Genomic DNA, 26,032 nt, shown 5'->3' with positions numbered 1-26,032 from the left:
AGCTTGCAGCACTAAAGACGAGCAGTTTGATTCATATTAGGCTACTTGGAATTTATAGACTAAATCACGTGGTTTCAAGTTTGAGAGCAAAATAACAAACGTTTGAATTTCCTAATATTAGAAAGAAATACAATAATATCAAAGCATTGAGACTGGATCAGTTGTTAGAGCCATATGACATTCATTATTTGTAATATGTGTTTCCTTAGGCTATATTAAGATTGATTATGTTTTGATAAATGTAGCGATAAATATATATTGTGTGTTGTTTTTAATGTATCACGTGACTGTGACTAGTTTATGCGTGTGGCACGTGCGCGTAAGAAGCTTTGAAGAAGAACAGAAAGGAAGAAAGGGTTGAAACTAGACAGTCTTTTGACTGTAAAAACACTGGAAGTTATGTTTTTGGAATAAATGGAAATACATATGTAATCTTTAGAATATCTTTTATTACGTATCAAGACAAATAAAAAAACAAACATATTGCAAAATTTGAAATTGGATCTTATCGCAGTTTGCTCCAATCACATATTACATAATTTGCATGCATTATGCAATATGTCACTGGAGCAAACTGTGATTATTGCGACGGGCGAAAGTGAAAGTAAGCCAGGAGTCAAGTACGAGTGGGCGGAGCTAAAGGAGAGTTCGCTCACAACAGCTGTTACTGTGACAGTACAAGTATCAGTACTGAGACTGAAAAAAGACATTGTGCAGTTAGAACATTAACTTAATAATAATAATAATAACAATGCTGGAAGTGTGCAGAAAGACATTTAGAAAAAGAAGAGAATTGAACTAGGATCTCTCACAGGAGTGGACAAAGGGAGCACTGATAAGAGCAAGGTTTGCTCCATTAAAGATATGAATACTCCTAGTTAGAAATAAAGTTACACAGAAACAGATGTTTCCTCTTCTGTATTCAAATGGAACTCTTCTGAACCGATATCTTATATTAACTAATATCCGATATCTAGTTATTAATTAGCTTAATTTTTGCAGAAATATAGGTCCACAAAATGTCAAGCACCACTGTAAAACCGCCTGTGACAAAATTAAAAAGCTGGTCTCCATGGAGATTCTCTTGGGGTCATAAAGTTCACAGAAGGAGATAAAACCACACATGCACTCACGCACGCACACACACACACACACACACACAAACACAGAGCACTGAGCACTCACATATACCACATCCTGTAAAGATGACTATTGTATGTTGCATTATGTGTGTGTGGGTGAACAAGAGTTCTGGGGGACAAGAGCATCGTTATGTAGAGACAGTTAGGAATGAAATGTCTAGAAAAAGAGAAATCTGATAAAAATGCAACAGGTGAGTGAATAATATTGATAAGACTGACTGACTACTAATTAATTAAATTAATAGTAGTTATTGAATGAATTGAAATGAACCAGAACTAAATTTAGTTGATTATTATTTACTCACCTGATAACTCATTTGATCAGATTTCTCTCTTTCAAGACATTTCATTCCTAACTGTCTTTACTCAGTAATGTTCTTGTCTGCCAGAGCTCTTGTTCACCCACACACACATAATGCAACATACAATATGTCCTCTTCACAGGATGTGGTATACGTGAGTGCTCAGTGTGTGTGTGTGTGTGTGCTTTTATCACTTTCTGTGAACTTTATGACCCCAAGAGGATCTCCATGGAGACCAGCTTTCGAATTGTCAACAGGCGGATTTACAGTGGTGTTTGAAATTTTGTGGACCTATATTTCTGCAAAAATATGACCCAAAACATCATCAGATGTCCATGCAAGTCCTAAATGTAGTCAAAGAGAACTCGATCAAAACAAATTAGACCAAATGTTATGCAAAAAAATATACAAAATGAGTTGGAACAGCATGTACGATTCTAGGATTAGCAGTTGATTTGAAAGTGAAATTAGGCTCCACCTGTTCTGAGATGGGGTGAGATTCAGGTGTCAGTGTATGCGCTGTTTTTTTATTTTTTTTATGAGGGTTTAGCAATGTCTGAATATCTTTGTGTACAAGTACAGATGAACTTGGTGATCATCTGATGAGGTTTTGGGTCATATTTATAGAGAAATATAAAACATTTTAAAAGGTTCACAAATGTACAAGCACCACTATAGATTTGTGAGGATGGCAGGCCAGTGTATAAACATCTGATAGCTGCTTTTCCTCCTCAAATCCTTCAGTTTGCAAATTATTCTGGGGCTCGATACAATGTTTTCTACAGTTTCCCTTACAGAGGTAGCCTAGAAATCTAGACGCACCCTAGCGGCAGCAAATTTAATCTGCCCGCAAGTGTCGTCTAGGAACTCTCACTACCCTTCTCGGCTGTGTTCCTCAAAATCTGGACGGGCCAATCACGTTGTGTATAGAGTCGGTGGGCGGGGCCATAATGACGACGGCCGAGTTGCGTTTGCGTGCTTCTAGTAAACACAGAAACTGGCGAACGGCGGCGGTCTCTCGAATCAGCTTTGACGGAGACTCTGGAAGACTTGGAGTTAAGCTTTTCTCTGAGAAAAGGACAAAGAACGGCACTGAAGTCATTCTTAAGAAGGGAAGATGTGTTCAGAGTTTAGCCGACCGGATACGGCGATCAAGGATCAAGAAGAGAAGTTATTGCCATATTTAGGCTACAGGAGCTCAGTTGAATAAAATAAGAGTTTGATCAGATATGTGTAAAGTCTGATTATTGTGAAGACTTTCATCATAAAGGAAAGGACAGAATATCTTATGGTTTCTGATGGTCTGAGGCTCTTGTATTAAAGGTGGGGTAAGTCTTATTTCAAAACCGAGTGGAATAGCAAACTTGTAGCCAATCAGCAGGTAAGGGGCGTGTTTACTATTGATGGTGAGAAGAGCGCTCGCGTGCACGTCATTATTCAAAACACACGAGTCACACATGACGGACATTAGCCAAGAACTAGTCTAATATATGCTGCTTGACTAAGCTCGTGTGTCATGTTCACTTGTTAGTCCGTTTGCGATCGTATTGTCGTTCACTTCAGCGATGATAAAGACCCGTTCATTTCCACACCATATGGAGCATCTAAATCTCCTCACTGTGTGCTTCAAGCATCAGCCTACACCAGTAAGATACTATACTCCTAATAGATGTTTGCTTACTCCTTTCATGATCTATATAACCCTAATCCAGTCATAATTGTAATATGTCGTTAGCTGGACTGTCGGCTCGTGCTATAGAATTGTTCATGAGAACGGTTTGTGTTTTGTGATCGCAATAACTCTAATCTGGTCATAATTGTAATATGTTCGTTAGTTGGACTGTCGGCTCGTGTACTATCGAGTTGTTCATGAGAACGGTTTGTGTTTTTGTGATAGAAGGGATGACTTTTTCATTGAATATTCGACCTGGATTAGATACACAGAGATTCTGCCATAGCTGTTGATGCCTCTGGGTTACGTATGTGTGGGGCGGTGCCAAGGGGGTAATCTAGCGCTCGGAAAGCGTTCCACCCATAGGGGCGGCCATTGCTAACCAAGCCATCACCTGCTGTTAGCATCCCATTGACTCCCATTCATTTTTGAGTCACTTTGACAGTGAATAACTTTACAGCTGAGGTGTTTAAAGACTCCATTTGTCCATTGTTTATTTATAAAGAAACACGACAATGCATAAAAGGCTCCATTACCTTGTATCTTACACTATCGCCCAGCAGAAGCTGTTTTTGTAAAAATAGGCTAACGATTGCGTCATAACCAACGCGACTCTGTCGCACAGTTGATAAATTACCGTATAGACCTGAGGAGACGCTCGCAGTCAATCTTTTACTGTCTATGAGACAGTCGGGGGGACGTGGAGACATAAAGTCTGATAAAGTCAAGGGAGAAGAATGGGGAGAAGCCGATAGTGAGCCAAAAGCAACGGGAGAAAATATTTAAACAACGTGATTAAATTAAGTTATTAAGTTTAATAGGGGCGTGTTTGTTTTGGTGATTTGAAATACCAACAACGGTTACCAGATAGCACTTACCCCACCTTTAAGGTCCCCTTTCAAAACGTTCTGGAGATATGCAGAGTTTAATGTGGCTGATTTATCATAATATAACTTTTTTTTCTTTTCTTTTTTTACGATACAGACTGTTTCGTGTTTTCGCTAAATGTTCCAGGTTATACAACCGTTTATGTCACTGGAAAGAATACTTGGACATGTAGATTTTTTTAATTAATCATTTTTTTATTTGTGGATGCAATTATTCAAAACACACAAAGAACATATTTGTTTAATGGACAAGCTAAATTAGCCATTTGGAGACATGAAGAACAGCTGCTGATGGGGAAAAATATACATGCACTCAACGGGAATCTAACTTGCATCTCTAACACAATGGAAATACATCCAGGAAATAACATTTTGTATAATTTATTGTTTTAATATATGATAAATATGTTCTGTACTTTTAATTACATAAATAATGCTTTCATCATACTGATTACTTAAACTATTTTAGCAATAAAAAAAAAATCACACGATACTTCAACTATTGCAGTGAACACAGTTAGTGGAACATCAATAATCAAATCGAGCAGGTATGAAGTTGACTCTTCAGGCTTAGTAAAACATGTCGTGAATTGGGCGTTTTAGTGGAAACGGCAGATATTACTACATTCTGTGACGGTTTAGTTCAGTGAGAAAATATTGCTATAAGGACAATAATTATAAACCCTACAAATATAGCCACTAAAATGTTCTTATTTTGTTTTATAACGTGTTTCAACCGACTGCCTCTTCTCTCTTCAAATTGCTCCTCATATTCCATCCTCACTCGTATCTCGGTCTCTCTTCTGTATCTCTCTAATCTCATCTGATGTTCTCTCTCTCTCTCCTCCTTCTCTGCTCTCTCTTCCTCCTCTCTTCTCCTCTCAGTCTCCTGCATCTTCTCTAGTGTGTAACGGGAGTTTATGTTCTCAGTCACCACTCTGTCTATCTTCTCCATGAGTTCAGTCACCTGCCGTCTGTTTGCTGGAGCTTTAATGTTAAACTCATGATATCTCTGACCACATCGGTTAATAAAGTCAGATAATTGAGGATTTGCCCTGATCATTTCTCCTAGTGTTCTCATGTGTCTCTGATCTGCGTGAGTAAAGAGGACTAGAGTAAATCTGAGAGCTTCTGCTCCAAACTTCTGCTCAAACCAATCAATGAAACTCTTCTCGTGTTCAGTGAAAGTGCTTAAAGGCAGAATGAGCAGGATGACATGAGCTCCTGGTGAACATAAACGCAGAGCTCTCTTCAGCTCCGAGTCTGAATCAAAGTCAGTGTGAGTGGAGAATCTGAAGTCTGGAGTATCGATCACTGTCACGCTCCTGTTATTGACAACATCAGTGTGTGCTTTACAGGTTTTCGTCACTGATGAAGAGCTCTTTTGGGACTCAAACACTGGACCATTGAAGATGACGTTTCCTGCGGCGCTTTTCCCGGATCCGGTTTTACCAATCAACAGCAGATGAAGATGTTCGTCAACATCCTCTCCCCTAAACACTGTGTTCTCGAAGCTCTAAAAAAGCACAGAACAACACAATGTCAGTTTAAACACATAGACATGCTTATTATATTAGTAAATGGTTTCTTACCTGATACTTCACGCTCATTTTCACCAAAATTTCACTAAACAGCAAAAGAAAACATTGCCGGTTTAGTACAAATAATTAAGCATGGAATATCGACATAATTATTGCATTTGATTTCTGTAAATTACGCATTATTACTTAACATTATTTATCACATTAATACACACTCTAAACAATTCTGGGTAAAACAACCCAATGTTGGGTCAAATATGGACTTACCCAGCAATCGGGTTGCTTTAACCCAGCGATTGGGTTGTCTTAAGCAAATATTTAACCCAACCACAGGATTAAAACAACCCAATCGCTCGGTTAGTCCATTTTTGACCCAGCATTGGGTTAAAACAACCCAACATTTTTTAGAGTGCAGTATACATGCTTTAATAATATAAATATAATCATCAAAATTGAAAGAAATCCAGAAAAACTCAACAGAGGAAGCTGTACAAATTATATTTTACTCATGTTGAAGTTTCAGAATTATAGAGAAAATGCATTGTAGACCAAAATATTCATAAATTAACTATTTTTCACTTATTAATCATGCAAATTCAACTGCATATGGTAGTTATAGTCAATCTAACACTTAAGACATATAACCTTCCATAAACTTCGCATTAATTTTTAATTTTATTCTAATGTACTTGACGTATATTTGATTATTGTTGGGGTCTGCATTTGAAAAATGATCATGTCAGTCTCAACATACAAACAGTGACTTTATGTTCAGCTGTTTCATAACATGTAGTAGGTGTTCAATATTTGCATTCAAGCATGTTAATTAAGTATTATTGTGCGTTACAATCTTTTTAACATTATCTTTTTAAAAGACAGTGACAAAATCTAACAAAAATACGTCAAATAGGTTAAGTATGAAGTGTGAGTGTTAGGTTGTGTTTACCCAAATCCGACAGCATATGGGCATAAATAGCTAACCATTAAAACAGTTCTGTAACATGCCCTAAGTAAATTAATTAACATGCATTCAGTACAACGAGTTTGTTAAATATTTACAGGAATACATAAATTAAACTTACACGCTCACTAAACAGTCGAGGTAAGATGTCTTCTGTCAGAAATGAGCTTCAACAAAATGTACGTATTGAAAAGTTACTTTCACTTTCTTATTGAATCCTGTCATGATGTTTTTGTATCCAATCCCGACTGTACTTCCTGCTCTACTTCCAAGCCGCCTGAAGGCTTCGAATCTGGCAAGCGGAAACCGATGTCGAGTCGTCCATATTTTTTTTTACGGTCAATGGGTTTGAGCTATTGTCTGCAGGACATCAGCTCTCTAGGACCGAACTTGCCTACCCCTGATATATAACCTTAAACATTTTTCACATTCAAAGTAAATTTTTGAACTCTTTTTTGAGAATGTATGTGTCCTTTTTAAAACCATTTGCATACATTAATTTAAAAGTTTAATTAATGGAGCAAAATAGTTGCAAATCATGTAATATTCCTGTTTAAAATGTGTATGTGTACTATTAATAAAGTTGCTCTAAAATGTCATAATAAAAGTCTAAATAATATAAAACCCTGAAACTCCTCCATTATGAACAAACAAAACAACCAATGCAAATATAATATTGATTGATTAAGTATTGAAATGATGCTCAGGTGCGCATTATCAATATTCATGATGAGCTGGCAGCAAATTTATGTCATTTCATTCTGTCATTAATTTTTATGTCAGGGTTTTGTTGCTCTCGCTGAGGTTCAAGTCAAGAGTCTCATCATGTTTTATTACATTTAATCGAGCGCCTCCTGGAGGAATACATCAGCAGACATACAACTTTACATCATTTAAAACATTATTTGTAAATGTGCATTATTGTTAAGATCACTATTCTTTATCTGCATAAATATAACAGAAACAGAATAATACAACCGAGTTTCACAAAAAAATAAATAAATAAAAATAGTTAAATTATCATCTTAAAAATAATCTATGGATTCACGTAGTAGTCCTATTTCCGGTTTCCTCCCAAGCGCCAAGCGGAAGACAGTCGTCACAGATCGCTGAACTTCAGTGGTGAACGCGAGATAAGTTACAGCAGGGATCATTTTTGTGTTTTCATTTCCAACAGCCAAAAACAAAATCGACGACAGCGTTTCCAAAACTTTCCAAAAGAGTAAAACATAGAGTGATGTTTTAGCAGTCAAAAGAGAAGTCACCTTCACTCCCTCAGCATCTTTTAGAAACACTCACTGCAGTGTTTACTAGTGTTTGTAAGGTGATATGAAGGCAATATAAACACAGATAGTGTTACACATGTACGTAACTGATTGGAGATATGTGTGATGATAATAACTAAGCGTGTCATCAGTCTGTGAATATTCATCATATGTTTCTCCTCTCGCATCCAACAGGAGGCGCTCGCGGGCGCGGCTCGGCGCTTCACAGGCTTTTCTGTCTCGTTGATTATTTTCCATCCGTTTTTTTTACAGTTACAGGTAAAATATGATACATATTGTGGAAGCTTGTCACTTAACTTGAATTTCTTGAATACAGCAACCCTGGGCTGCAGTACATACATGTACTACATGTACACAATTTCAGGAAACAAAGACCAAGGTAAACTTATGCGTTCTTCAACTAGTGTCAAAACAGTTATTTTCCCCAGATTTGCCAACAAAAACTACTCACAGTATGCAATATTTCACTCTTCTTCTATTAGTTTTTATTCAGGGCCAGAATTTATTTGAAAACGTAAGACCAGGGAAAATTAGTTGATTCATGATGTTAGTCTAACTGAGGATTCAAACACAAACAGATGCATATCCCAGTTCAGTCACAGAGTTTTCCGACATTTTAAGAGTTATTGTCATTGGCTTATGAAACGATGAAGAAAATGTCTCTGAAATTAGTTTTTCTCTGTTTGTGGTTGGTGTTTTAATGACTTCAGTTGTTTCTGGTCTGGTACTGCATCATGTACATTTAATGAATTACTAGTCAGATGTTTGAGAGGATTAACATTCACTGTTATCCTCACATAGTCTACTAAAATAGCACAGGTCTGTGATTAATCTGGAAAACATCTGTTATGAACAAACCAGGGATGTTAACGATTAATCAGCGATCGATTAATTGTAGATAATACATTTATTCGATTACTTTTCAATCAACGATTAAGCGGGAACACGCGTGCGTGTCGCTCAACTACGAAACAGACACGAGGAAAAATTAAACGAGTTGCCAGAGTTACCCCTTCATCTTTACTATAGTTTGTGTGTGCATTCACAGCCTGTTGTTTTGTGCGGACGCAAGTTGTAATGTGCTTATTTTGTGTAGGCCTATATTTGTCCAATTTATCTCGTATATGATGCATTTTGTTTAAGAATTAGAGCGGTAGTAAAGCACGCCGGTGATAATGACTATTAATGGTTCTGTCATATAACATTATTAAAAAAAAAATCTATATTGTAATATAACATTGTGAATTTTTTGGGTTTAGTTGGCGCGTCTCTTCGTGTTGCTCCAAGAAGAGCACGTGCACAACATCCTGAATAGCACGCAATGCATTCTTATGATTTTGTGCAGATATAATTTGTTGTCTTATGTTTACATTAATGAGAACACTATTGTAGTAAATCACTGTGAATTCATTGCGTTTAGTTGTTGTGTTAAGCGCATTGTAAGAGCGTCCACACACTCTGATCAGAGGTGGTGACCAGCTGGTGACGTGAGGTGATACTTAATTTAAGTAAATGATCAATCGCATCAATTCATTTTACAATCATACTAGCCCTTTATTTAGACTAACAACCCTTCTCATTAATTTGCTGATGACATTCAATAGTAACTCTCGTCGTAGTCTATGAGGTGTTATTATCAAACATTCTTCATATGTGCCTACACACTTTGTTCTGATTAGTGAAAAGATTATGTATTTAATTGAAGGCTACAAGAAGTGTTTGCAAAGCTTTAATTTGTGAAAAACTGTTCTTCAGGTGTGTTTGGTGATGATAAAGTCAGTGTCAGTGATGGACTCTGATTTTAAAAAAACTGATGAAAAACACTTTAACAGCAGATATTAACGTAATTAATGACAGCATGTATATGATGATGCTCTTGATGGGAGATTCAGATTCAAAGTGAAGGTGGGCAAACAAGCTTGATCTCTGACCATCACAAACACCAGATTCACAGAGATGGGAATGTTTTTGACCTCAGCATCAACTGTATGACAACGTTTTTCAGTCTCAATGTCAATGGTGGGTTCATTAATTAACTTTACATGTTTTTAATTTTCATTTAAAGATGCAATTATTTATGATCTGTTGTTTATGATATTATTCATTTGACATTTACTTTAGTAAACACTCATAAAGTTATTTTAAAGTCTTATTCTGTGACTAACCCTGTTTGTGTTTGTTCTCTGTGTGATGAAGAGAAGTCGGTGTTGGTGACTGAGGGAGATTCAGTCACTCCAAACAGATTCATTCAGTGACTCCACTTCAGGCACTCCTGATCTTACTGAAATGAAGGATTTTTATCAGATTCTGTGGATGTTTGGAAATGAAAACGCTTTAGTAGCTGAAATCAATCTACTGGACAAAATCAGAGCTGTTTATGATGATGGTCTTGATGAGAGATTCAGAGACAGACTGAAGCTGGACAGTCAATCAAACTGGATCTCTGACCATCACAGACACCACAACTGATGGACTCTATGGAGCAAAGCCGTCATCAATAACATTCATAGTTGGTAAATGGTGAGTAGAGATTATATGCCATCAAATATATTATTTACTTGCATATTGATTTGTTTAATCATTTTATAGTTTGAGATCACAGACACATTCACTCAACAAAATGCTCTCATGTTTTCCAGATTGTCTGCCTGTTCCTGTCATCAGCACAGACTGAGCTTTATCATCGTCAGGATCTCATCCCAATCCCATCAGCCACCAGACTCAACATCTGGACATCACTCAACTCTGTAACACGTGCAGGTACGGCAGCGCGGCTGATTTTAGTTGATGTATTTGTAGTATTTGTGTCCCCTTCAAAAATTGCCCTTGAAAGTGTTTTGGTTTATATTATGCTGGAGTTTGTTTATCTCATTGTTGAGTAAGTCATCATTTAGAGTTTTTTTTTTTATAAGATGAAGAAAAGTTTAATTAAGGTAAGTAATACCTTAAAGTATTACTTTAAGGTATTACTTAAAACTTTCAAGTTATTTTGCTCAAATTCACTAAAATACCAAACTTTACAATCAAAAACAAAAGATCTCATTATGAACTCTTATGAACATTTTCCATCACAATTCCCCATGACCAAATCTCTCTGGTAACCAAATGTTTTTTATCTTAACTAAAAACTACATTTACAGTTTACTGTGTGTGGACACACGCACACGCACACAACACATCAACCAAATTGAGAGCAAGAGTGCATCCATCAATGAGCTTCGTTCGGTTACAGGGGCTGTCTGCAGCACTGTCTTTTTGTTTTAAGAAATCAGCAAGTGTGTTTTTGGTTGTGAGGGAAAGATAAACGTGTTCAGCTTCCCAAATAACCCAGCGTTAAGGAAACAGTGGATGCAGTTTGTTTTCAGGAGTGTCTATTCACACTTAGTGCAAATAGCGTGCCTTGTTGGCAAGTGCTATTCGCACTAGCTCTGCCTAATGATGCCTGGCTGTGCCAAACAAGATAAAAAAAAAGCCCTATAGTTCAATGCCCTCAGTGGCGCAATCAGTAAAGCATATGCGTGGCTAATGGATTACTGTTTTGTCGCGGTCAACATGGCTTCGAATCCACCTTTTGCAAAGCTTGCTCTTCTCTCTTTTTTCATCACAAATCACATCGGAAAGGCATTTATTTTCAATAAAAAATTAAGAAAATGTTGTAAACGTTGAAATAAAGTGCCATACAAAATGTTTAATAATAATAAAAGCATTTATTAGTTAGGGTTAGGGTTAGGTGTAAGGAGGGCTTTGTGTTCCTTTAAGGCGGCATCCATTTAATATTTCAAATAAAAATAATAATTCACACTCTTTATTATTGCATCCTGTTAATTTACAACAATACTGAGGTGCACAGTACATTTATGTACACAATACATTAATGTACACACAGCACCCCATATTGACAGAAAAACACAGAATTATTGACATTTTTGCAGATTTATTAAAAAAAGAAAAACTGAAATATCAAATGGTCCTAAGTATTCAGACCCTTTGCTCAGTATTTAGCAGAAACACCCTTTTGATCTAATACAGACTTGAGTCTTTTTGGGAAAGTTGCAACAAGTTTTTCACACCTGGATTTGGGGATCCTCTGCCATTCCTCTTTGCAGATCCTCTCCAGTTTTGTCAGGTTGGATGGTAAACGTTGGTGGACAGCCATTTTCAGGTCTCTCCAGGGATGCTCAATTGGGTTTAAGTCAGGGCTCTGGCTGGGCCATTCAAGAACAGTCACGGAGTTGTTGCAAAGCTTCTCTCATTCTTTATTTTAGCTGTGTGCTTAGGGTCATTGTCTTGTTGAAAGGTGAACCTTCGGCCCAGTCTGAGGTCTTAAGCACTCTGGAAAAGGTTTTCGTCCAGGATATTCCTGTACTTGGTAGCATTCATCTTTCCCTCGATTGCAACCAGCTTCACTGTTGGGACTGTATTGAACAGGTGATGAGCAGTGACTGGTTTTCTCCACACATACCACTTAGAATTAAGGTCAAAAAGTTCTATCTTGGTCTCATCAGACCACAGAAACTTATTTCTCACCACCTTGGAATCCTTCAGGTGTTTTTATTTAATAGCAAACTCCATGCAGACTTTCATGTGTCTTGCACTGAGGAGAGGCTTCTGTCAGGCCACTCTGCCATAAAGCCCCGACTGGTAGAGTCTTTTCCTTCCCTTCATCTCTCTATTAATGTGCTTGGACACAGAGCTCTGTGAACAGCCAGCATCTTTTGCAATGACCTTTTGTGTCTTGGCCAACTTGTGCAAGTTGTCAATTGTTGTATTTTGAACAACTGTCAAGTCAGCAGTCTTCCCCATGATTATTTAGCCTACAGAACTAGACTGAGAGACCATTTAAAGGCCTTTGCAGTTGTTTTGAGTTAATTTGTGACACCATGGGTTCTTCTAAGCAGTTGTCTAGAAAACTGAAACTGAAAATAGTCAAAGATTATAGCCTTCTCCTCACAAAGCAGGAGAAGGCTATAAAAAGATAGCAAAGCATATTCAGATTTATTCACGCCACGGTGGACAGGAGAGCTTTGTGATCTGGAATGCGGTGCTACGTAGTCTGTAACATCATTGTATGCTGTAAATACAATGTCATATGCTTGGTATGATAATAAATGCTGCTATAAATAACGGACCAATTCAAATGTTTAAATGCTTTTATTTTAATTTGTTTGAGCAGTGATGAAATATATTGCTCTTCTAAATTGTTATGTTCTGACACTAGGTGTCGCTGCAGGGGGGAGAAAAAGAAAGAACAGATCTGAGATATGGATGGTTCTGCTGTTGCATGGATTGATTAAAAAAGTATCTTGTGTAATCGTGCTTTCCGGTGTCTAATTTCATCAATACAAGACACTACAAATTTGGCGACGAGGATGCTGAATGCCTACGCTTAAAAATTGAAAAAGGATGGCTGCGATAAATGCTCCATTTCCAAGTCCCTTCCTTCCATGCCCGGGGGAACCTGCTATACCATTTACAACGTGGGAGAAAATGTTTCACAATTACTTACTAGTCATCAATGCAACCGGTGAGGAGTGGCCCCAGGTGACACACTTGACTCTGCAATTGCTGCTTTGCAGACATACTTTAACCCCAAAGTCAACGTGGTAGCGGAGAGACATGCATTTCGCAAACGTACTCAAGCACCTAGCGAATCAGTACTACATTACGTTGCAGCTTTAAGAGACTTGGTTTCCAAATGCGAGTTTGGTGCGAATACAGATGACATGATCAGAGATCAGTTAATCAAACACGTTGCAAGTCACCGCATACGCGAAAGACTGCTGCTTGAAACGGAATTAACCTTGTCAAAGGCAATTACAATTGCCACTCAGATTGAGGCTGCGAGTGAACAGGCAAAGAGCATCGCAGGGGACCAGGCCGTTCCTGTGCAAGCCGTGCAGTCGCGGTCATGCGATGCTTCAGCTCGGAGGCGTCTTAAACCACCACGCAAGCTCTTCTCCTACCCTTCTTCATTTGCTTTGACAGCAACTGCATCATCATCACGCACATGCTACCGCTGTGGGTCTGAAAAACATTTGGCCAATGCACAAAACTGTCCCGCTGCCCGTGCTGAATGTAAAAATTGTCAGAAAATTGGACATTTTGCCCGAGTGTGTCGATCAACTGACACCCGTTCAGTGCGCGAAATTTAACTGCCGGAGTATACGTTTTACATGCATGACCATGCGACCACAAATAAGCTTGTGTGCCCTGTCACCATAAAGACTTCTGCTGTTACCCTAGAGGCTGAGTTAATGGTGGATACTGGCTCATCCGTCTCCATATTACCAAAGTCTATATATGATGCCAACTTTAGCTCCGTGCCGCTTCGGCCACCTAATGCTCATCTGGTCACATATTCACGTGCACCAATCCGTGTATTGAGTTGCTTGCCCGCCGTTGTATCCAGAGACACAGTGGCATGTGCGGCGAAATTCTTCATAGTTGATTCTGGAACTGCTTTGCTGGGAATGGATCTAATAAAAGGTTTGTGCTTGCGTTTCGATGGTCAACGGTTGCTTTCCACTCCTTCCCTCATTGGATCTCAGGCCTCTACAGCGGCTATTAGGTGCATTTCAACCTCAACTGCAAATCCAAGTGCACTAGGATGCGCAAAAGACTTTGTTCACAAAGTGAAGCTCTCAGGAAACGCTGATCCAGTACGTCAAAAACTGCACCGCTTACCGCTGTCTGTGCGTTCTGCTGTTTTCAAAGAATTGGATCACCTCCTCAAAGAAGGAGTCATTGAAAAAATTGATGCGTCACCCTGGGTTTCTCCGATCGTCGTCACACAAAAGAAAACAGGTGGTATCCGCCTATGCATAGACCTCAGAGAACCCAATAAAGCCATCGTAAATGGATGAGTTGCTCTCATTACTTAGTAGGGCTACCATATTTTCAACTATTGACCTTCAAAGCGCATATCACCAGGTCATGTTGCATCCTGACAGTAGAGATTAAACTGCTTTCGTCACGCACGAGGGATTGTTCCGTTTCTGTCGGGTTCCGTACGGGTTGGCCTCTGCACCATCGGCGTTCCAGAAGATGATGCGCATTATCTTACATAAGTTACCGAACGTGGCAAACTACTTGGATGACATTATTATATGGGGACGCACTGATGAGAAGCACGAACGTTCACTGAAAAGCGTACTGCAACGTCTGCATGACACAGGACTAAAAATTAATGCTGCAAAATGCCACTTCAGACAATCCAGCTTACAGTTCCTCGGTCACACAGTCATGGCGCAGGGTATTAAGCCTGACAAGCAACACCTAGCTGCAATTTTACAGGCCCCGGCTCCATTGGATGCTGTTAAGTTGCGCTCTTTCCTCGGTCTGCTGTCTTGGTATAGCAAATTCATTCAGAATTTCACCTCTGTGGTTGAGCCATTACGCGCCTGTTTGCGCAAGGATGCGGAACGGAGCCGTTTTCTTCCAAATTCATCCGGATAACGCTGAGCGCACCGTGGCTTTTGCGTCAAGAACTCTCACTCCGTACGAACGCAAATATTCGACTGTTGAGAAGGAAGCCCTCGCTTGCGTTTGGGCTGTCGAGAAATGGAGGATGTACTTGTGGGGTCGGACATTTAAATTGCGTACGGATCATCAGGCATTAACCACGCTACTCACTACTAAAGGAGGGGACCGTGCAGGAATGCGTATCGCGCTTTGGGCTGCACTCTTGCTGTATTTCAATTACGAAGTGATCTACCGACCGGGCTGTCATAACTTCACTGCCGACTGTCTGTCACGCCTTCCCTTGCCTTCTGACATCATGGAAAACGATGTGGACTCTGAGCCTGAGCAAGTAGCTTTGCTTACGTCTACATTGACCGCTGTCAATCCAAAAGAATTTGCAGCTGCCTCTTCCTCCTGCCCTGAGATGTGTAAGCTGCGCGCACAGATACAAAAAGGCTGGCCGCGCTCTTGTTCACACGTTGACCCCCTCCTGCTGCCATTCTACAAATTGAGACATGAACTTGCTGCAACGGATGACTTCATCTTAAGGGGTTCGCGTCTCATTGCACCTGTGTCATTACGTCAAAGGTTGGTGATGCTCGCACATGAGGGACACCAGGGCATCGTGCGCACTAAGCAACGGGTGTGCGATCTATACTGGTGGCCGCGGATGGATGAGTCGGTCACGCGCGTTATTTCATCATGCCAACTGTGTCAGGCATCGGACAAAACCGCTAAAGTACATTCTGCCCCACTTCAGCCTGTGCCCTTTCCTGCTGAGCCATGGAGGAAACTAGCAATGGATGTAGTGGGCCCATTCGAGTCCGCTACTTGGGATTGCCGCTATGCCCTTACACTAATGGACTATCATAGCAAATGGCCTGAAGTGGCGTTCGTGTCTTCAGTAAGCGCAAAACAAGTGATTAATTTCCTCACCTCTGTGTTTAGTCGTCATGGGAACCCGGAGTGTATAGTGACGGATAACGGGCCTCAATTTACAACTGCGGAATTCTCTGCCTTTCTTGAAGCGAGAGACATCGCTCATGTGCGCACTCCGGTTTACCACCCAGCTGCTAACGGGGCAATTGAGCGCTTCCATAGAGTGCTCAAGAGTTGCAATCAGTCTGCAATCATTCAGTCGGAACCGTGGAAAACGACTGTCACAGAATTTCTCCACGTCTATGGGCAACCTCGCATTCCACGACTGGTGTGACTCCTTTTGAATTGCTGCATGGAAGAAAATTGCGCACTCGCCTTGATGTATTGCCCTCTCTATCTTCGGAAGCGTCTACTGATGTTGTGCGCGATCAAGTGCCAGCACAACAAGCTAAAATGAAGCAGTGGTTCGACACGAAGCGCAGAGCACGCCTTACGCTTCTAAAGCTGAGTTACAGAAATATGTGTTATGGTAATTGCTAAGAAAAAGTGTTCTTGAGTAAAAGGGGAATGTTATGTTCTGACACTAGGTGTCGCTGCAGGGGGGAGAAAAATAAAGAACAGATCTGAGATACGGATGGTTCTGCTGTTGCATGGATTGATTAAAAAAGAATCTTGTGTAATCGTGCTTTCCGGTGTCTAATTTCATCAATACAAGACACTACATAAATACTTGCCAGCATTTTAAGGAAATACAAGTCTATAAATGCATCCTAATAAGAGCAAAGCCAACCGTATGGTGTTTTGCAGTGGTCAAAAATAATTACAAACTGTGAATTTTGAAGTGATATATTGTTGAAAACTCAGAGATGTGGATTCGGACAGCAGTTACATCAACATGACCTTGCGTTTGTCAAAAGCAGTAGATAACTCGGCCGGGGATTTTTCCGCGGGTGGTGAGAGACGGACGGCAATAAAATCACTGACCAGTCCCTGTAACTTAAATGATGGCAATACCTTCCGACCCCACGAGAAACAGTTACCGTCCGACTAGCTTCAGCCGACTCCTTCATCACTAACGAAGCGATCTGGAAAATCAAACTTTTCCCGAATTTACCCTGTTGGAGGGCCACAACATCATGGCCACCAACAAACCAACAAAACCAGTTAAAGCCGTTATTGCTCCGGCTTTAACTTCTGGATATTCGGCAGCGGTGCCACAATGCAATGAATGGTTTAGTTTGCATCTTTCTCCGCCGTCATTACTGAACTACATCTCAAACTAGCGCACGACATCAACGTCATCGTTCTCAGCCACTCCCTCCGTTCGCTGATTGGACCGGTAAAAATTTGTTCGGAGAAAACCTAAGACTACACAGCAGTCCCAGACGTAGTACTGAAGGAAAATTAAAATTGAGCGGAAGTACGTAGGAGGGCAGAGCCAGGCTAAATCAGCCTTACCTTTCCAATTAAAATTAAACTACGTTTTTATGAAACTGACTTAAATAAGATATTTCCAGGCTTGGGGGAAAAAATAATTAATGACTAACTTTTAAGACTAATCTAATAAGATTTTCAACCAACCACGGATGTCTTAAATTTTATTTTAGGAGAAACATGTTACATTTTACGTTTTTACTAATATTGTGAATACTGAAACTATCATTCAAATAGTATTGTGTTACAGAATATATAAGGGTTACTCATTTAAAGTTATCTTTATAACTTTGTTTTGAATATGCAGATATATCCAAACAATGGATTAGACATGGGTACGATGTTAAAGGTCAGCTGAAGTGCCTTGAAACGCGCCGCATTATTCAATGTGTTAACATGATTTCCCCTGAAACGGCTCCAGCTGTTAGCAGCCCCTCCCCTTTTTTGAAACAGCCTATAGCGTTTCGTTAATATACAGTTTGACTAGAGCGCAAGAGTGGACCTTCTCTCTCTGTTTGGTAAAGCCAGTTTCCTCTAACATTGTTTGCCATCATAATCTCCTCCATATCGCTTTGAAATGCAGCATTCTGTGCAGAATTCAAATGGGTCGATATGTTTGTTGTCTGCGCGGACTCGCGCATATGATCCGCGCTGTGCTCTCGTGTCTGTAGTCTAAATTTAGACCAGAGCCGTTGAGGTGTGTGCGCTGCCGCGGTGTGTGAAACTAACGTGAAAACAGACTTTATTCGCCTCAAATGAAAGCATATTTACACTGAATCGGTTCCTATCACATATATAGTGTGCTATGTGCTGTTCACCATGTAGAAATTAGTAAATTTGTGTTAACTGACCAATTTCAGCTTCAGCAGTGTAGGGGGCGGGCTTTAGATTCTAGAGCGCATTCTGATTGGACAGAAGATTTGATGAGAGTGAAGTCTGCGATGATGTCACCAAAATCTGAGATTTGTTTTAGCGGAAGTGGAGACTGTACATTTTGGATCCTTATATCTCCTAAATGCAAATTTTGTCATAGTTTTGGAACATACCAGCAATGTGCTGACTCCCTGATCAGTGCTCTGACTACTGAACTATTGAGATGATTGAGACGCGCCCATCGAGATCACCAGGGAAGTGGAAAAAAAAAAAATTTGTTTTATTTGGGAGTTTAAAGGGTGGGATTAAAGGCACCTACAAAAACAAAATATGGACACAAATAACAAGTACTGTTAATAGTGTGGGGGTTGAGAAGCGCACTCCAGCAGTTTAGATAGCTGTTTGGATGATAAATTACCATCACTGCATTATTTTACAGCACGTTTTGAAAAAATTAGCATTTAATGTCGTATCATGGCACATGTATTGGGGTGTACAATAGTGATGATGATGTGATGTGAAGTAGCTAAGATTCATTCACATGAATAATTACATGACAATTTGTAAGATTCTTCTTCTTATTATTATGATTATTATTCTTAATGACGCTTGTTATTTAGAAGAAGAATGTCGTTTTTATTGATTTTATTATTATTTAAAAGAAGAAGGTCATTTTTATTATTTTGTCAGTCTGAATTATTTTAGTCCCAGACTCGCGACTGGAGGAATACATATGCCTAAAAATCAAACGCTTTGGTAAAGTCACACAAATTAAACATTGACGTTCATGTTGCACAAAAATAAACACTGAATGTTGTTGTTGTGGTTTTTAACAGTGGGTCATATAGCATATCTTGTCAGTGCGTTTTGTGGTGTTAGGAATTGTTTTTCTGCGCATTTTCCCACTAACTCAAACGTGCGTACACCACCTCCTAAGCTGGCGTAGGATTTGAGCGTGCCGTACGTCAACGTCCATATTGATATATCTCAAAGTCACCGTGGGTATGGATGTACGCAAGGTGTACGCTGGAAATTTGGTGTACGCACTTTTGATAAATGAGGGCCAATGTATGACCTTATTGAGATCTTTTTTGAAACTTTAGAAGTGTTCAAATCTAGAGTTCCAGAGTATCTAGCTGAGGAGAAAAGTCTGAGCTAAGCGTGTGATTCTGTTAATATCTCTTCTGAATATTTAGAGGAGTCGAATATAAACAATCTGACCATATAGAGTTTCTAGCCCTGCAGCGGTGAAGCTAACTTCTGTTTTAAGGCGCTTAAACTTCTGTTTTTCTCTGGCCTCAACCACAGCATGAATCCTTTCAGCAGTCGGGCCGATACTCTTTTCTGAACATAGCATTTCCATAAACACTAGCTTGATCAAATGTCTCATGTTATTTTTGCATGTGTGTTACTAATGCTGTGTTCACTCAAGCAATAAATAGTTAATTTTCCAAAAAGACATCATTCCAATAATAAACACCACAATATAACTTAATTTATTTTGTTTAAAGAATGTTTAAATGCAGTTTTCTGTGTTCAATTGCAGGCAACTTCGTAGTTTCCCTTCTCCCTATTGGTGCATTTAACATGCTTTTCAAAATGAAACTTTTCAAAATTTAAAATGATTCGTCAGTTTCTGTTAGTCCTGCCTCTTAATGTAATGGTATAGTTTAAGCGTTTGTGAAATATGGAGTTGAATGTTAAAATATGAAGCAAATCTGTCAATACTTTAAAAGCTTAATTAAGAGTTGGATAACCGCACAATTTCCATAACGCACAATAACAGAGAGAATTAATTGCAGCGACAGTCTCAATCTAAACAGAAAAGGCAGATTTTTCTCAGAGCCCAGTACAAGTCCAGTTCCTGTCACTTAGGGCAGTGTACATTACAGTGCAATTGAATGTGGGAGCGGATTTACTTTCCCGACAGAAATGACAGATGGGGGAATGAAGACTCCACCCAAAAGTAGTGAAAAGTAGCGGAGGTGGACCTCAACACCTCTTATCAGGTAGCACAATGTCCCCTCTACTTCATTCTCAGTCCCCCAGACCCCTGGGTCTGGTTGTGATGGCACATACATGGCCCAAAATGTACCTGTTGTTACAAACAGGCTAACACGGAGAACAGATGGTAAATTTGTCTTTATTGAGACACCAGTGAGAAGCGGGACAGGTAAGTGCAATGGTAGATGAATGGTAGACTAATGTAGCGATAACTGAATAGATATGATACTCTTTGTCTAGATGATGCTAGGAAACACGGCTGGTGGGAACACAGGAGACACGGAGAACACAGGAGACTAGAAGGATGAGGAGGATAATGCAGGTAGGTATGGCAGGTGAGTCCTTGAAGCGTTCAAAAGCGTGAACTATGTGCAAACGAGACCGGGCAGTGACTGAGTGAATGCAAGGGGCTTAAATGCTGGTGGTGATTGCAGAAATGATGACGTGCATGTGTGTGTGATCAGTATTCCAGTGAGGGTGCGCGCTGTGATTGGGAGAGGGTGGAGCCTGGCGTGCTTGTGACAACTGTATGTGTTTTCTCCAGTTTCTCTGCTCCCGGGAGTTCTAGCCAGAGTTTTCCATTAAAGGTCTATGGTTTGCGTTGGCCTAAAAGAGTATGGTTCTTGGAGATAATGTCTCTCCTCAACGGCTCACCATGGGTGATTCCAGAGAGGACGTACCTTCTGTCTCAGGCAGAGGACACGATATTTCCTCCCAGGCCCAACTTGTGGAACCCTTGACCCCTGAGGGACACTGGGCTTTCGCCTGAAGTTAATGAGACTATCCTAAGTGCTATGGCTTCCTCCACTAGAAAGAGTTATTGCCAATAAAGGGGGTGTCTTTGAAAGGTGGTGTAAGACACATAATGCAGATCCAGTCAATTGCCAGATTGCTTCAGTTCTGGAATTCATGAAGGAAAAGTTGTTAACAGGCACTTGTCCCACCACTCTTAGGGTTTATGTGGCCACACTTTTGGCCTGTCATGCCTTGGTTGTAGACGTGCCACTCAGAAGACAGGCTCTGTCAATATATCCATTCTGCTTAGACTTTGCCCCAGGAATGGTGATTTTGAATCCTCATCCTGACTACCTGCCTAAGGTTCCTTTCTCGAGTGTACATCCTTTCACTCTTGAGACCTTCTGCCCTCTGCCGTTCTCAAAGCCGGATCATGAGAAACTTCATAGTTTCTAACAGGACTATGTCCTGTTTTTCAGGCCTACGTCCACCGCACTAGCCAGTAAGGTGTTAATTTGTTACGGGAGCCGTAACAGAGGTTCTGCTGCCACCAAACATACCATGTCACATTGGGTCAAGGATGCTATTGCTCTTGCCTATGAGGCACGTGGTCAAGCTTCAACAATGGGCCTAAGGGCTCACTCCACCAGGGGGTCACCTCTTCTAGTGCTATGGCAAGGGATTCCCCTTTACAACTTGTTTCTGATGTGGCAGGATGGTCCTCTTTACACACATTCCAGGGGTCCAGACACCTTCAAGCACAACGGCCTGGGTCGTCGACATGAGATGATGTGCTACTTTGCCGTGCTGAAGATGTCGTGGGCTCATCTATTTATAGCCTCGTGTCATGGTTGCGCGCTGAGGACATCATCAACCAAAGCTAAAATACCTCCAAGTCAATATCAATTGACATTTTACACACTATATTTATAGCTGGTCACGATAAAAATGTTCTTGATAGCGCTAATCCGTGCTGCATCTCATTCCACTTTTTCCAGGGAACAGGGTTAAGTCAAATAACCCAGATCATTATCTCTGAGCAAAGTAAACATTTAGAGCATTACAGCACCATCATAATCTATAGAAGTTGAATATTAATCATAAAAATATCTGAGGACACTTTCTCCATAAAGCCATTAGAGAAACTCTGAAATCAGTCTGAGAGGAGAAACTATTGAGACATTTGATAAGAAATGAAGAACAAATGTCCTGAAGACAGAGGAGAGTGCAGAGCCAAACACTCGCAGGATCTTATGACAAGATAAAACTGTTGCTTTAAGACATTTTAACATGTTAATCTACTGGAAGTTGAGGCGACTGGAGCTCTAAGTGACAATGTTAAGAGGGTGTGAATTAATTAGCCACAAAAAACAAACAAAAAATAGATGTGTGGAAAGTCTAGGGTGGAGCTTAACTTCCCTTTTTCTAAAGAGCAGCTTCACATCATCTTATTACTGAAGCTGTTTTGAAGAATTTGTCTTTTTGTATTTGTGGGCTGAATCCATTGAAGATGTTTTGGACAGTTTTGCTCTGTTTGGGTTTCTGGCATCTGGTTGGTGAGTTTGAAATCTGTTTTTATGGCTGCAGTTTTTGTTTTGTTTCTGGTACCATGTGATAAATGACTGGTTAAATTATTCAGAGATGATTAACCTTCACTGTTACAGGTCAGTACTAACATTTATGAAATCTACTATAGACAGAAAAGAACCACGGCTGGTTTATACAGGTGTATCCATATATAATAATACAAAAAAGTAAAACTTACTGTCAATAGAGTTGAAGGCGTCTGAATTGAACTTCTACAGTACATGTTCATTCCACTCATTTGTGCATTTCTTTCTCAAAAGTATTGATCAAGTGGTATTAACAGTGCATTCGCTATCAACAAGCTCCATACCCATAAGTACAAGTAAAAGTACAATTACCAGTCCATAAAATACCACAAGGAAAAAGTATGCATATATATACAGTCTTGTTCAAAATAATAGCAGTACAATGTGACTAACCAGAATAATCAAGGTTTTTAGTATATTTTTTATTGCTACGTGGCAAACAAGTTACCAGTAGGTTCAGTAGATTGTCAGAAAACAAACAAGACCCAGCATTCATGATATGCACGCTCTTAAGGCTGTGCAATTGGGCAATTAGTTGAAAGGGGTGTGTTCAAAAAAATAGCAGTGTCTACCTTTGACTGTACAAACTCAAAACTATTTTGTACAAACATTTTTTTTTTTTCTGGGATTTAGCAATCCTGTGAATCACTAAACTAATATTTAGTTGTATGACCACAGTTTTTTAAAACTGCTTGACATCTGTGTGGCATGGAGTCAACCAACTTGTGGCACCTCTCAGCTGTTATTCCACTTCATGATTCTTTAACAACATTCCACAATTCATTCACATTTCTTGGTTTTGCTTCAGAAACAGCATTTTTGAAATCACCCCACAAGTTCTCAATTGGATTAAGGTCTGGAGATTGGGCTGGCCACTCCATAACATTAATTTTGTTGGTTTGGAACCAAGACTTTGCCCGTTTACTAGTGTGTTTTGGGTCATTGTCTTGTTGAAACAACCGTTTCAAGGGCATGTCCTCTTCAGCATAGGGCAACATGACCTCTTCGAGTATTTGAACATATGCAAACTGATCCATGATCCCTGGTATGCGACAAATAGGCCCAACACCATAGTAGGAGAAACATGCCCATATCATGATGCTTGCACCTCCATGCTTCACTGTCTTCACTGTCTTCACTGTGTACTGTGGCTTGAATTCAGAGTTTGGGGGTCGTCTCACAAACTGCCTGTGGCCCTTGGACCCAAAAAGAACAATTTTACTCTCATCAGTCCACAAAATGTTCCTCCATTTCTCTTTAGGCCAGTTGATGTGTTCTTTGGCAAATTGTAACCTCTTCTGCACATGCCTTTTTTTTAACAGAGGGACTTTGCGGGGGATTCTTGAAAATAGATTAGCTTCACACAGACGTCTTCTAACTGTCTCAGTACTTACAGGTAACTCCAGACTGTCTTTGATCATCCTGGAGGTGATCATTGGCTGAGCCTTTGCCATTCTGGTTATTCTTCTATCCATTTTGATGGTTGTCTTCCGTTTTCTTCCACGTCTCTCTGGTTTTGCTCTCCATTTTAAGGCATTGGAGATCATTTTAGCTGAACAGCCTATCATTTTTTGCACCTCTTTATAGGTTTTCCCCTCTCTAATCAACTTTTTAATCAAAGTACGCTGTTCTTCTGAACAATGTCTTGAACGACCCATTTTCCTCAGCTTTCAAATGCATGTTCAACAAGTGTTGGCTTCATCCTTAAATAGGGGCCACCTGATTCACACCTGTTTCTTCACAAAATTGATGACCTCAGTGATTGAATGCCACACTGCTATTTTTTTGAACACACCCCTTTCAACTAATTCAACTAATTGCCCAATTGCACAGCCTTAAGAGCGTGCATATCATGAATGCTGGGTCTCATTTGTTTTCTGAGAATCTACTGAACCTACTGGTAACTTGTTTGCCACGTAGCAATAAAAAAAAAAAACGAAAAACCTTCATTATTCTGGTTAGTCGCATTGTACTGCTATTATTTTGAACAAGACTGTATACTTGTGTTGTTTATATAATAAATAAATACACCACCCAAACCAGCTAAACTCTGAAAGTTTACCACAAGTGTAAGCAGCTCTAAGCCACTACGACAATGAATGTCACACACACAAGGGGGTGAGAATTCTAGCACTTGTCTTCAATTTGTCAGACGGCACTACCCTTATCTGACACGTTCATAAAAATTCTAAAACAGTATGGTAGACTTTGGCGAACACCATATGCTATTCTTATATTAGCAATTAGTTATAAGCAACAATTACAACATGTGCTAAAAAAACATTGCGAGCTCTGTGCCACAATACAATTCTATACACTTTGCAACTAATCCTAGTCATAAACTGTACCAAGGATTTGAGCAGGAAATCTCAATCAGGCTTAGAGAGAACCACTCGTTGCGATGCAATTGGTTTCTGACTTGGTGAAAGACTTCCTGCTAAAGTTACTTCCTTTTTATTTTTCAGTGTATTATTTTGTGTTGACAAAACAGAAGGCTCATTTCATTCTAAGTTAGCCCACCCAGGGACGCCAATGATGTAGTGATTTTTACTTTTGTCCACCCAAGGACACTAAGTAAGAGAGTGATTGGTACTCACATCACCGCTGACGTTGTGAATTTGGATCACACATCACTTAAGGTGTGGTTATGAGTACATCAGATGACCACATTCCCCCCTCTTAGTTTGGGACACTAGTCAAGGCCTTTTACCTTGTCTGTATGGGAACACTCTGCACAGGAGGCTGCCCAGTCATTTATAATTAATGTAAAGGGGGGAGAGTTGGTCAGCTGATTTATCTGAAAGATTGGTGAGATTTCTAACTTGTAGAGCCTTTTCTGTTTCATCAGCACAAGGAAGACACAATTGTAATAAAATAGATTTTATTAACAAAAGATAAACAGAACAATCAACACAACTACTAAATGAATACGATAAATGATAAAGGAATAAAGTGCGTAAAATGCATAAAATACATGTGAGTAAGTTAAGTGTGGCTATAGAAGAGTTACGTTATCTTATGGAAAGATAAACTGTTGTTTCTCTGAAATTAAGGTAAAGAACCTTATTATGCATTAAACAAATAAACGAAAGATTATTTGTTATTAACGAGCATCAGTTATATTACGTCTTATGTAAATCAGAAAATCATATACTGATAATATACAACAATGCCAAGGTCTCTAGAAAGAGGTTTGGTTAAGTGATATTTACGTTCCACATGGTTGAGTAAGCAGTCCGATG

General features: G+C 39.6%; 2 protein-coding genes across 2 annotated transcripts in view; one reads left to right on the top strand and one right to left on the bottom strand.

Annotated features, from left to right (window-relative positions):
- Positions 1-4,201: 4,201 nt before the first annotated feature.
- On the bottom strand, positions 4,202-6,856 carry LOC137039970 (GTPase IMAP family member 4-like). Its single transcript, XM_067415347.1, has 3 exons — positions 6,627-6,856; positions 5,596-5,629; positions 4,202-5,519 (listed from the first exon to the last, which is right to left on the bottom strand). Exons 2-3 carry the CDS (start codon positions 5,611-5,613, stop codon positions 4,647-4,649), a joined length of 891 nt encoding a protein of 296 aa, XP_067271448.1. The 5' UTR covers positions 5,614-5,629; positions 6,627-6,856; the 3' UTR covers positions 4,202-4,646.
- Positions 6,857-22,650: 15,794 nt separating this feature from the next.
- LOC137039676 (uncharacterized) overlaps positions 22,651-26,032 on the top strand; it is a 71,324-nt gene continuing 67,942 nt past the window's right edge. Inside the window, exon 1 of the mRNA XM_067414950.1 lies at positions 22,651-22,733. Coding sequence (XP_067271051.1) covers positions 22,688-22,733 — 46 coding nt within the window. The 5' untranslated portion in view covers positions 22,651-22,687. The remainder of the gene's footprint in view (positions 22,734-26,032) is intronic.

This window comes from Pseudorasbora parva, chromosome 14 (assembly GCF_024679245.1).
Source record: "Pseudorasbora parva isolate DD20220531a chromosome 14, ASM2467924v1, whole genome shotgun sequence".
Classification (NCBI taxonomy): Eukaryota; Metazoa; Chordata; class Actinopteri; order Cypriniformes; family Gobionidae; genus Pseudorasbora; species Pseudorasbora parva.
Note: the sequence above shows the minus strand (reverse complement) of the source record. Positions and strands in the feature narration are given on the sequence as shown.